The sequence below is a fragment of the Cygnus atratus genome, chromosome 4, assembly GCF_013377495.2.
Source record: "Cygnus atratus isolate AKBS03 ecotype Queensland, Australia chromosome 4, CAtr_DNAZoo_HiC_assembly, whole genome shotgun sequence".
Lineage (NCBI taxonomy): Eukaryota > Metazoa > Chordata > Aves > Anseriformes > Anatidae > Cygnus > Cygnus atratus.
Genome location: NC_066365.1, coordinates 31276876 through 31290540, shown reverse-complemented (window position 1 = coordinate 31290540; position 13665 = coordinate 31276876). Strand labels below are relative to the sequence as shown.

The window sequence follows — 13665 nt, the reverse complement described above, 5'->3', positions numbered from 1 at the left end:
TGATCAAGGCCAAATTTGTGCTGCTGGGTAATCCTGCAGTGTGTGAATGTGATGGTAAGTAGTGGGCATGGAATTACTGTCTATATACCTGTCCAAAACAAAATAGATTACCACATCAAAAACAAAACAGCAATAACTACAACAACAACAAAAAACACAAAGGAAAGCAAAGCAAACCAACCAAACAGAAACACACAAAAAGGCTTTTTTGTTTGTTTTGTTTTGTTTTTGGTGGATATATTTAAACAACTGTGTGGTAACATATTTTTAAAAGGGACTTATGCTATGATAAAATGTGAGCTCCTTTGCAACAGATGCCACATGTAGCTGAGCTGCACAGCCAGTACATGTGAAAATCTGAGCACTCTGTTCAGCAGCTCTAAAGGCTTAAGTGTGTAAAAAACTGAAGTATTAACAGTGATGTCTTCTTGAAACAGCTCCAGGGTGGTATGTGGGAGCTAGGGCACTGCTGTCTGCTGGGAATATGTACATAGTAGCTTTTCCTGTGTTTCCCTGTGTATCACTTCACTCTGTGTTTGATTAAATGAATACAGGATTTTCCCACAGGCTCCTAAATCTAAATTTAGGCCAGGTTAGATACTCAAACTGTGACAATTTCAGATGTATTGTCAAGAATAGGAATGAGAACTTGAATGCCATATTAAGAAACACATTCAAACGTTTCATCGCAACAGTGTAAAATAAATCAGTGTTTTTCCCATAGAGGTACATGAAAGATCTAAAAGATAGTTTTTGAGAAATGAAATGGTACAGTCACTCAACTGTAGTCTCCATCTTCCTTCTGTTTCTCTGTTAGAAGTCCCCGCAAAACATGTGTAGCCTGCGAGCATGGAATAACTAGAGCAGAAGTTAAAAACTCTGTTGCAAAAACTAAACATCTAGAGGTAAAACCATTTTTTTAATGGTTCTAGAAAAGAATATCTGTGTTGAAACTTTCACAGTAGCAAAATACTCATGTTGTGCCCCGGGAGCCACGTATTCTTTGCCAGATGAACCTTAGTACGGGATGTAGAAAGCAAGAAGTAGTATTATTTTCCTGGTGCTCAGTGCTTAGTGTGGAACCAAAGCATCATCCTGCCTTTGCCCTTTTGTGGATCAGTCTGGCATGCGCTGTCCACACCTGCTCTTAAATGCCAATGCTCAAGGTCTGAGTAGCCTGCTGGGTAACGCTGACTTCCCATGGATTCAGGGACTGGAAGTGTGCACCAAGGAAGATCTAAAGGCAATCACTTTTCCTTTGAGGAAGGAAAGCTTTGTTGTCCTCCCCCAGACTTTATCCATTATCAGCTACCAAGCATCTAGGCTAGTCCACTCATCAGAATTTGTTTTCCGTAACTATCCTGTTATGGTTAAAACAGTGAAACACAGGGGGCTGGATAATTATCATGCTATGATATAATGCAGGCTGGCATTTTCCTTTAGGAAATGGTATGGACACAGCTTGATGTCAGTAAGGGGTAGCATAGATCAGACTAGTTACTGTAGGCTTTGCAGTAAAAAGTAGATGATTTAAGAATACATGTTTATTGGATAAATTTTCAGTGGCATTCATAGCAGGCATAATGGTGTTGTTACAAGTTGGCTAATTAAGTCAAGAGAGGTAGATGATTTTGTTTATTTATACATGTAAAATTGCCCTCCAGTAACTTTCATTAGAGTTTGGGTACTTACGAACTTATGAACTCATTGATAGAATGTGATATTCTCATTAATTTTATGTGCAGTTATATTCCAGTATAGTAAATAATATAAAGTCAAATAATATAAAAAGAGAAAATCTACTCAACTGTGCCTTTAAGAATTTGTATTACTTTTTTTTTTTTTTTTTTTTAAACAGGGGAAAGAATTGGATTTGGTTTAAACTCACATTGTTCCCTGGGAATTTCTAGTATAACAAAAACTAGATTTTTATGTTTCCTATACAAACAAACAAACAAAAAGAACTTCTTTTGCAGCTGGAAAATAAAGGGACTATACTTCAGTATATAGACTTTATACTGAATTTAGAATGTTACCTTGCCAAAGATAATTTTCTCTGCTTACGTCTATGGCAAAATACAATTTTTGTTTGTGGCAAATCCTGTAAAAAATCGAAGTTTTTGCCTATTACTGTTGCTTAGCAAAATGTTTAGATGTAATAATAGTTTATAGTGTACCAGTTTGCCTTTTCAGATATTATTGACAAAAGCTACAATGAAAGACTTGTTACAAGTTACAACACTAAGCTCTTAAGAGGTGCTGGAATTGAGATGAATTGTGGATCTGATGCTGGTGACGTGTGAAGTCCATGAAAGCTGTGCTTTGACCATAAAAAGTACAGAGTATCGTGAAAAAACAGGTTCACCTGTCTCAAACTGGGCATTCAAGATTAATGAAACCTTTTGTTCATTTATTGTTACCATTACATGTATTTTTTGATCTGTGGTTTTGTCATCCATTTAAAACAGAAATTATATAATTGGTCTCACTAACCTGTTAATTAATACTTCTCCATGCAAGTATAGGGATATATAGACAGACAGGCTTCTTGGGAAGGCACAATTCTGTCTTCAGAGCTGGATTATAAAACTATGCTGTATATCAAGCCTGACGTTATATATTGACCAATGGGATAAAATATTGAATAGTTGTGTACTGTCTGTGTAGAGCCTGTCCTCAATACTGAAAGATTCAGTAGCCTTGGGGAAAAGAAGATTTTAGGTGTGATGGGTAGGTTGCATCGTGCAATCATGTAGGCTCGGGGAGAGGCAGGGAAATGTAGTAAGGAGCGAACTTCACCAAGGTTGCTATAAGCAGTACTTGAGCTCATCTTTCCAGCTTGCGCAAAGTAACAAAAAGAAGCTCATCAAATGCTTCTGGCTCTTTATGAGACATTTGTTTTATAATAATAATAATTTTATAATGTATATAATATGTATATACATTATATTATTATATAATTATTATTATTATATAATATATTTATATAATGTATATAATAATTTCAGAAAATGTAGTGTTCTCTAAGATTTCAGCTAATTTCCATATATAGGGCAATATAAATAGAAAAAAAAAAGGCATGTAAATGTACTAGAAATAATGTAAAACTGTACCATAGTCTGTATCAATCTGTACTGTGTTAACAGCATCACTTCTGCTAGGGGAGAAGGTAGGTTAATCATCAGCTTAGAATGTAAAGTTTCTGGAGAAACTATACTTCCCTTTATAGATACATAGGCATAGAAATACTTATGTGTACAGGTATATACGTGCGTGCGTGTGTGCATATCAAATCTACATAACCACAATGTGGCCTGGGCAATAAAAATGCAGATTAAATAGGCAAAATCAAAGACCTGTACAAAGTATGAGGTATGGTATTTCAATTAGGTATCATGTTGTTGAAGCATGGGATAGTCGTTCCATTTTTTTATTATTTTTTTTGTGATATTTCTCAACAAGAGCTGATTTGCATAAGAAGCTTAGTGCCAAACTCCTTTTAGACATCTGAGTGTACATTTGGATGTGCCTAGGACTTCAGTTATTTTATTTTATTTTATTTTAATTTAATTTAATTTAATTTTATTTTATTTTATTTTATTTATTTTATTTCATTTTATTTTATTTCATTTTATTTTATTTTAATCTTAATGCCTTTGGGATTACTCCCAAGTTGCTGGCTTTTCTGTTCCTTTCCTATGTACTTCTCTTGGCAGGAACTGTAGAAGAAGTCCAGGTGCCTATCAAGCTGGTTTTGGATTTTACCACACAGACATGTAGAACTATATTGCAGTGCTGATAATCAGTCCTATGTGAATCAACTCTCTTGCTTTGTTGAGCTGCAGGACCTTGCTCAGTATTTGCCCTTCCCAGCCCACAACTAATTTATTACAAGGAATGTTTGCTTTACAGTTTACCCAAAGTTACTGATTCCTTCATGCTCAAAGACATTACAGGCATACTGTGTTAATTATCTTAAGTGCCTTTTCACCATGAACACTGATGAAAAAATAGACTCTTCACTACAGCTTTATATATGGGAGTCCATACTTCTTCTGGGTTGTGTAGAACCGAGTTACAATTAATTACAGTGGTCTGTGAAAAGCCAGGAAAATTGATTTTTTCCTGCCTCCATTAGCATTGTGTCTACCCAGTACTGAAGATGGAGTGTTCCCTTTGATCAATCTCATAATAATTAAAAAAAAATACAGGTTAAGTATAAATAGAGATCAGAAAGACAATTTGGAAAGCCATTAGTGGTGAAAGGGCAATAGATTGATTATTTTAATCCATTACACCTCTTAATGTTAGTGTTTATCCAGAAAGTGGCTGCTCCTTCAGTTCCTCACAGCAGAAGGACCTGTTTGGAGGTCAGGATTTTAAACTGTGTGGATGCCAAATTCTTTAATTCATTTGAGAAAGACCTGGCTAAAAAGAAATAGGTTTGGAGCATGGTGTGAGTGTGTTTTCAGTATCTCTCAGGTACTTTTTAGATTTCCCAGAACTGGGAAGTACTTCTAGATCTGTCAGGATACCAGGTGTTATAAACATATCAGTCACTCTTATAAACGAAATGATTAAAAGAAATACCATTCCTTGGTATGGTAAATACCATTCGTTTTAGTCCACTTATGTAAAAGGAAGCAAAATAATACTAGCTTTGTGTTTTTAATAATATTTTTAGTATTTGGATTAGTAACAAAGAACTTGCTCATTTGTTAACTGTATCTTCTAGGATAATCTTGTTTTGAAAACCTACATTAAACACTCTCATCTCCAGCTTGTAAAACTGGGAAATAGCTCAGAGCGCTAAGTCTATAAATACACCTATTTACTTTACCCAGAATGTCATTTTCCTGGACAGATTCCCATTTTTTTCTAATCTTGTAACTTAATATAATTTATGTTTTTCCCAGATGGGTGTTTAAAATATCTCTAGACCATCCATAGCACGTACAAGTCTATTTTTTTTTTTTTCTGGGAGGAGTGGGAAGCTTGGATCAATATTTTAAATACTTTTAGTTAAAGCATCTTTGTGAAATACATGAAAAAGGATTAATAGTGTTTTGAAAACACAAACCATGTGTGAAGTAATACAATAAGCAGTGATTTTGCCATCTTAATGTAAGAGGGATGCAAGGATGATGATTTGGATTTCACTGATATCATCTTTAGTTCTGACACATGTAATTCTGCGTAATAATGTTGCTGTTGGAACTGAATTAAGCTTGACATGCTCCTATCAGTGAGATCAGAATCATGCTGGGTTTCTAAGTGCAGTAGTGTTATTTTGTCAAGAAGATTGTTTTGACTGGTTTCTTCAATTTAACAAGCACTTTTTCCATCCTTGGTACACCAAGAATAGTTAAGCACAATGGTGGCAAAAGTCCCAACAGAAACAATGCCTATCATGGAAGGAGTCATAGAGGTGGTCTTGGAAGTCGCTGTTGTGGCGTGTTCAAGGTGACACACCCATGGCATGCACTTAGGACCATAGTTTTGATAGGAAGAGGTCCAGTTGTACTTTTGGTACACTAGATAATCTGTTAAAGTGATACCAACAGCTTCTAAATAGTAGTATAGCTGTCACGGATAAGCTTGTGTATCTTGAGGATACAAAGAATTGTTCCACCTAGTCTCCAATCATCTAATTTTCCTGTTTGTATCCATTACATTTTCTCAACATTTACTGCATGCAAAGTTCTATGACGAGAAGGGTTCTTCTGTAGAAAAAAATGCTTTTTTTCATTGTTGCATTTTTTGTTGTTGCTGTTGGTTGTTTTTTTTTAATTCCAGCCTTATGACTGACTACAGAGATAAAATAACCAAGTGCTACATAAGCAAAAATAATAAAGTTCTAAAAGCTGCAACCTTCTACTTGATTATGATTTATTACAATTGCTTTTAAATGCTACAATCTGACCGCAAAACTACATTAAAATCCACTTTGTGGAGGATGTACTACATAAGTAAGAAAAACATGTATACAGGACCAACCTGTCATGGCATCTTGTCCAACTGTGTTGCCTGTAAAATCTCTTAAGATGGCAAAAGGAAATCCTTGAAACATCAAAAGAGAGAAAGTATTTCCCATATGTTTCCAGGACTTTAAAGATCAACATTCATAGCAAGCCTTTTCCCATGCATACAAGTTAGGAATCTCTGTGCTAAGAAAGAATGGGTCTTTTCCAGACCACACTTCTTTGAGGTTTACAGTGTGAAGTCTGAGGGTGAAATAAAAATGTGTGCAACCTGTGGTCTAAAAATCCATAGTACAAGGTCTGTTATCATTTTAAGAGTGGTTTTTGTCTGAATGTTTGTTAGCACTTAAGATTTCATTCATCTTTGTGAATTATTAACGCTACCTTTGAACGTGAGTAGTGTGTTTTCAAATACTAAACTAGCTTCACAATGGAAAAGATTTTCAAAGGGCCCATTGTACACCTGTAACACTATTTTGTGCTTCTAGACCAACGGCAATTTGGGGGTGTTAGCATGACCAATAGCAGAAGGGCTGCTTTTAGGACTTGATCCTGCTTTGATCATCTTGGTAGGAATTTTTCCATTGATTTGGATGATGTCAAGGTCAAACCCGTACGTGAGAAATGTCCTCTGTGTTACTGTTATTTTCCATGGTGCAATGGTTAAGGTTATTTTTTCCCAAGTAAACTTCCACAGATTAACCTGGATAATTTAAACATTCAGGAGGAAAACATTTTAGAAAAAGTCCTGGCTGGAATCTTTGTTTGCCACAGTTGGGATAGCTCTGTGTAATCATTCAAAATTATCCTAGAGTGAATAAAAAGGACTGCCAGACCGCAGCAGTCAGGACAGGCATAACAAAGGATGCAAGTTTTGAACCATGAAATAGCACATCCTGTGTGCTGACAGCAGGAGTCTGTTCAGGCAAGAGCATCAGTCTCCTGGGATTTTTAAAATTTTTAAACATAAACTTACTGGGGAGCAAAACACACCCTTCTTTTGTTTCTAGAAATGTAAATGAGAAATTAATTGTAAATCATGTTCTATTTGTCTTAGAAGTTGTTTTGAAAGCAAGGGCATATGAAAGTTAAAAGTTTGCTACTGTAGTGCTGCTGCTTCACTAAAGAATTAACCAGAGCTGGAACTGGGAATTTGCCAGAACTTGTTGCATTTGGTTCCTTTCCAGTCAAGCCCTTAAGAAAGTCACCACATGTTATTGCTGTTAATACCTTTGTGATCAAACACCAGGGTCTGCAGAAAACATCTGTTAAAAAAATGAGAATAATGATTGCAGCAAAACATTTCAAGAGAAGTGCCACAGTTTTTCATAAAGCTGTGAATGATGATGTTTTTTATGAAATATTGTCAGCCAAATGTAAATTCTGTGCATTGAAGGAGGCCATGCTATATTCCAGTTCTAATCCCAGCTCAGGAACCATCTGTCAGCCAGGAGAGAGAAGCTGTTCGGATGAGAGCAGTTGCAGCCTTCTGGTATTTTACGGTTCAGACACCCAGGCTTATAGTCACATCTTGTTCCACACAGGCAGGTTTGTTTTCATACATGATACTCATAGGTCGTGGAGTAAAAACAGCTAGAACTGGAAGAATTGCTCGTTTCTTCATATCACTCTTGTTGTAGAAGCAGCTCCTTACTGTAAATGCAGACAGGTTTGATAGAGCAGGTAGGGGTCAGGCAATTAAGTGAGAAAACTGCAGCCGTGAGGAAATAACTTGGGCATTGCCCATTCACCTAAATGAACATTTTAATAGCTTGGTCCTGTTTCCTGGACTGCCGGTGTTAACATTGTGGTCAGCCTCTGGTGCTCATAGCTCTGACGCTCTGCTCTCAAAGAAGTTTACTAGAGGACCTGCAATTCGATACATTTGCTGAGGGACAAATGCCTCTGAAAATAAAAGTGTTTTCACATTGCATTGGTCATTTCGGATAAACTTACAGCAGAATTTCCTCATCACCTGTAGCCTTAAGGATAATCATGCGTTTCAGAGAGAAGGGTTTCCCAAAGTTCTCATTGATGTCAGATTACCAAGAGAAACAGAAAGGCTTCAGAAACGCAGTTTGTTTCACTGGAGGCAGGGGAAAAGGCTTCAGCCAACTTCACTGAACTGCCTGTCGTGTCCTCAGCAGCTCTGTCTACCTACATGTTGTTCTGTATGCACAGCAGCTTCTGTGACCAGGGGAGGAAGAGACTGGGAAATCCATCCAGCAGAAAAATAACCCAGTAAAACAAATACTTAGCTGAATTACAAGTCAGTTCTGCATTGAGCTAAATGATTGGGATGTACCAGCACAGCAGGGCCGAGAGGTATGGAGAAGGAATCATCCCAGGAAAAAAAAAATCTTGCTTCTAGTATTTTTCAAGCACTGGTTTTAGAAAAAAGCTGTTTGTCTTTTGACAGAGGTTTACATCAGACATTGTCAGGGGATTTACCATAACTGTAGGACAAACAAAGATTTTTTGTCCACACAGTTTTGAGTGAGGAATGTAGTCCCCTGCTAGAGCAAATATTTACTTCAGCAAATTCTCTAGAAAGAAAAAATTTCCCAAAAAGGAGGTTGGCTTTTGTTGGGTCACAATTTTTTAATATCTTTCTGTGTCTTTTTAAAATAAAAATTACTAAAAAGCAGGGCATTATTTTTTCTCTTGGATGATCAGGCTGCAGTACAAACAGCAGGTTCTTTGCCTGTACTGCTGGAATGCCCATCAAGACTGCTGATACTGAGGGAGAGTGAAGCCTTGGAGCTTGCAGTTTCTTCCCAGAAAATTATGTCCAATGCAGACATAATTGCTAATGAACGTTTTTTGTTTGTTTAACTTTACTAATAAAGTTATTTTAATCGGAAATACATACTAAGGCTACAAAGAGGATGGCTGCTGAGTGATGCAAAGCATCTAGAGAAAAGTGGAGAAAACCGAAAGTAGCTGAATAATATAAATGGGGTAGGCATTGAAATAACCAGTGCTAATTTTAAAAAGAGATGGCTCAGAGAAGCTGTAGGCATTGAAGACAAACTTTGATGAAATACAGTGAAGCTAATTAAAAAAGTAAGCATGGCTTGGCACTGAGAAAGAAGCAGGAAAAGTTCCAGTCAATGTAACTGGAAGGAACTAACCATTTTGAAAGAGATACCAGAGTGATCAAACTCGTTCAATTTTTTTTAATACAGAAAATTCTCACACACAAAAGCTGTGTCTAGTGGCTTGTGCAAGTATGCAGTATTTCTGAGGATGTTCATTGCTTTTCCAGATGTGTGTGTAATCCTTTGTGGTTTGGCTGAGAACTGAGAGACTAAGAGAAAGCACAGCGTGTATCAGGGATGTGGGAAAGTTTGTGCACCCTTTGCAAACTTCCCTCTAAACCATATTTGACTTCCAGTTACATACCATTTTATGAGAATCAAAGAATCAAGATGGTTTTCTTTTCTCATGCGATTTCAGTTCAGTTCTTAGGAAGTGTAAACACCTTCTTGTCACTGACGGACCTCATATGCTTCAGGATGTTTACCATTAAAAAAACTAGTTATTCTGCTGCTTAGGAAAAGATAGAATATATGGCATGGGAGCTGTTTTCAGGAATCAGTGAGACTTGATATCCTGCAGGCTGATCTGAAGTTTTCAGAGAATGACTGGGGAGGAGGACCAGAAGTACTTTTTTGGAGTATGAAAAAAAGAGTTGCAGGGGACTGTGTGTACACAAATGATTTCTGCTTGATTTTTTATAAAAACACTAATTCTTAACGAATAAATTATTGCAATTGATTAGTCATAAAAAATAATACTGTGCTTTTTATTTTTACATATTTGACAAAACTCTTGCAGCCAATTTTGCTCTGCTTAATGCTGTCTATTCTTTCATTCCATTTGGGAAGCTCCCAGAGAGTGTAATAAAATAAATAAATAAATTAAAAAAAAAAACACGTTAAGTTTATTAATGTTTTCCATGTCATTTTATAACAAGTGATGTTCCTTTTATATTTATTCCATAGGATGTTTACTTTCATCTAAAGGCTATATAGCCTTGTGAAACTTGTAAAACTTGTGAAACATGAGAACTTGGGAAAGTTGCTTAGCTTGTTTTTGGCTCATTATACCTATTCATAGAATGGGTGTAAAAAGGCGTAAGTCATGTAGATGGTATGAGAGCTCATTAATTAATAACAAATGTCAACATATTTTAAATATAATACCAGTGTAGTATAATTTTTGGTCAGTGGTAAGAATATGATGAGCGTGGTTAAAGGAAGTGGAAGAGGAAGAAGAAAATAAAGGATTCCAGACTTCCATTGATAAGTGGGCAGATGGTCAAAGACTGATGATTACTAACTGGAGGGTTAAATGACAAGTAATTTCATTTAGGTCAATAGAATAATATCACATGAGATTGGAATCAGGCCTTATCAACAGTACCATTTGTCATCTAGCAGTTTTAACATGAAACAGAATACTTAAACCTGGGGCCTCTCTTTGCATGAGTAACACAGAAAATGTTTCTGTGTTTGTATGGATGGATATTTCCAGTACAACTGTAAATACTTGAATTGTTGTATAGGCATTATTAGTTTGTATTATTTTATTTTAAAAAGAAAATATGCTAGCTGTAGAAAATCAGAAGCTAAATGTCAAAGAGTTTTGTTCTAATGATGCATGAAATATGGTGGTAGAGATGGAAGATTTTGTTGTAAAAGGGGATGCAGAATTTTAGATAGTGGGTTTAGAATCTAGTTTTTAAAGGTTTATAATCCTGATGATTGTTAGAAGTTTTGAGCCATTAGAATATTTGCTCTTATGCAGTATGTTTCAACCTTATCTCAAGACAAGTTTCTGTCCTTCTCTGGTAGGAGCCCTTCATTACCACAGTACTAGTAAGTAATTTTTCCCCATGGTTGTCTTTCATTTTTCTATTAGAGAAATAATTAGGGTACAGTGGTGAGCTGATGATTGTCTTAATTCATATGACATATACCTAATTTTTATTTAAAAAAAAAAAACTTAATCATCTGTCTTTTTGAAAATTTTTCTAATTCTGGTTTATTAGATATTTCCCTTTTTAAATTACAAATTCTATCTTTAATTAGTTCAGCAGCTTCTTTGTGAGGCTCTGTGCTGAAAAATCATATTTATTTTCTCCCAGCTAATTATTGTTTTCAGAGCACAAATGATCGTAAGAGAATGGTGTTGTACTTTATTTATCCTGAGGTATGGATCAGATGTATTTCTAATTTTCTACAAGTAATTTCTTAAAGGTATAACCTATGGACTTACCTTATTTAAAGACTAATACCAAACAATATGTAATTGATTTATAGATTTGGTGCTTCTCCCTCAACCAAAAATATTTTGTTATATTTTCTTTTTAGGAAGGAGGCACAGCTGGATGAGGAAGGACAGTTTCTTGTCAGAATAATATATGACGATTCCAAAACCTATGACCTGGTTGCAGCTGCAAGCAAGGTCCTTAGTAAGTAATATGGAAATCTTCTTTGCCCACTTATCACATGTATGATTAAAAAAAAAAAAATCCATGTAGCAGAGAGACACAGGATTTAACAAAGAAGAAATGGAAACATGGTAATGGTCAGAAAGAAAACTACAAAATCTCAGAAGAAAGGATTTGATCTTTGCATCTTTGATTTCTCTGCTGAACTAGCATGCCCAGTGACAGAAGTGTTTATGGCATGTCATATTTCATATCTACCATTAACTGGGGTAGCATTTGTTTTCAGTCATTCCCACAATGGTCTGTAGTTTAAAAGGCAGAAGTATGCCCATCATCTTTATTTTATCTGCAGACCCAAATGCAGTATGAATTTGTTCTGAAAGAGTAATTAGCCAAGAACTCAAAAGACGACGATGACTAGTAGTCATGTTGAATTGGAGCAGCTGATGTGGTTTCACACTATTGTAACCCAGAAGTAACTCCCCTGAGGCGAACATTGATGATTATTTGCAAACAGTGTTTCCTTATCTGTATCAAAATCTAAAACACTACAGATACACGGAATGCACAATGCCCCAAAACCATAAAGGTAATCAGTACATTGTACTGAAATTCCCGTATTGAATACACATTACTGGGTATGTGGACCCTGAATCTTGTTGTCCCCATATTCTTGGCCTGCTGCATCTGGGTAGAGTTTAGGTACTGTCTTTCTTATTTATGAATATGAGACTAAAGTAGTAAGCAAAGTGCATGAAATGCAATATTTGAACTGTCACATTTTCTTGTTTTAACTAGATCTAAACGCTGGGGAAATTCTTCAAATGTTTGGGAAGATGTTTTTTGTGTTTTGTCAAGAATCTGGTTATGATACAATTCTACGTGTCCTGGGCTCAAATGTCAGAGAATTTTTGCAGGTAAGATTTTTACACCTAATTATTTCAAATACGTTGGACCAGACAGAAGTATGGTCTAGCCAACAGGTTAGAATAGGATTTGGAGATAAAATGCCATAATCTGGTATTATCTTCCAGTTACTTGTGGAGAGGTGTATGAAAAATGTTGGTATTTGTGTTCTATAGATCTTTTCACTACTCAGAAGTTCTGGCATTGCTGTTCTGTTTCCCTCTCGGTTAATATATTCTTCGGTTACCTGATATTTCAGTCCTATTTCAGTACCTGATTTCAGAGTACTATTTTTCTCTTTAAACAATCATCTTTAACTGTTTAGTTACGTGAAAAGGGAATGAGAAGGCACGTAAGCTGGATTTGCAGAGGCATTCATAAATCTGAAAATTAATTTGAAACTGCAAATAAAAGTTTTGAACAGGAGTTTTCTAGGTAACAGAAGTATAGAGTACAAGAGACATGAAAACCCCGCACCAAATTGTCTGTGTATGTTAATTAAAAAGGCTTTACGTTGTTTATATTATCAGAAAATGCGGTCTTCAGATTTGCAGGATATTTCTTGTCCCAAGTGCTCTTTGACTAATTACAGATACGTGTTATTTCTAATTGTACACTATGTACAGAGTGAAGATCATACACAGCTTATCTCTTAAGACAGAAGATTTTATTTTCTCCATGAACTGAGGGTGGGATAGAGTAACAGTGTTTAAGCCCATTTTTGTGCTTTCCTAACTTAAGAACAGTTTGATAGTGTGCTATAAAATAAAACAAACTGAATGTAATTTTTCAATAGCATGGAAGAAGTGTAATAACTTCTCTAAAATGTGGTTTCCAAGCGTAGAAAAAAGGGGCTTCCCTTTCTTGTCACCTCAACATTGTTCATTTCAAAAACAGTTTGAATTTATGGTTTGTGATATATGTCACTCTTGCGGAGACGTGCATGCTGTATTGAGTTTAAAAACACTGAACTGATTAATGTTTCACAGGAGATTGTCCAATTGTTGTGTCAAACCTTTATCAATTTTCACTAGAAATTTAGCAGCTTCTTGTCATCTTTGTCCTTAAAAATCTCTCCAGTAATAACAAGTGAAAAGAGCAGAAAGCACGTTTTGCTGAATTACTGGAATATTTACTTGTATACCTCAGTACCTGCCCTACAATCTGGATTATTGCAGAGCATCCTAAATTTATTCAACCCAGAATTCTGTTGCAAATCCTATGGACTGTAATTGCTGGGCGGACAGACAGGTTATATGTATGCTCCCACTGATGCCTACCAAGTGTGTGGTCTGTGTACCATTGTGTGTCTGTGGGAAA

General features: G+C 35.9%; 1 protein-coding gene across 1 annotated transcript in view; it reads left to right on the top strand.

Annotated features, from left to right (window-relative positions):
• Positions 1–13665, top strand: part of GUCY1B1 (guanylate cyclase 1 soluble subunit beta 1) — a 41973-nt gene that overhangs the window by 3273 nt on the left and 25035 nt on the right. Inside the window, exons 3-4 of the mRNA XM_035548713.2 lie at positions 11360–11460; positions 12238–12356. Coding sequence (XP_035404606.1) covers positions 11360–11460; positions 12238–12356 — 220 coding nt within the window. The remainder of the gene's footprint in view (positions 1–11359; positions 11461–12237; positions 12357–13665) is intronic.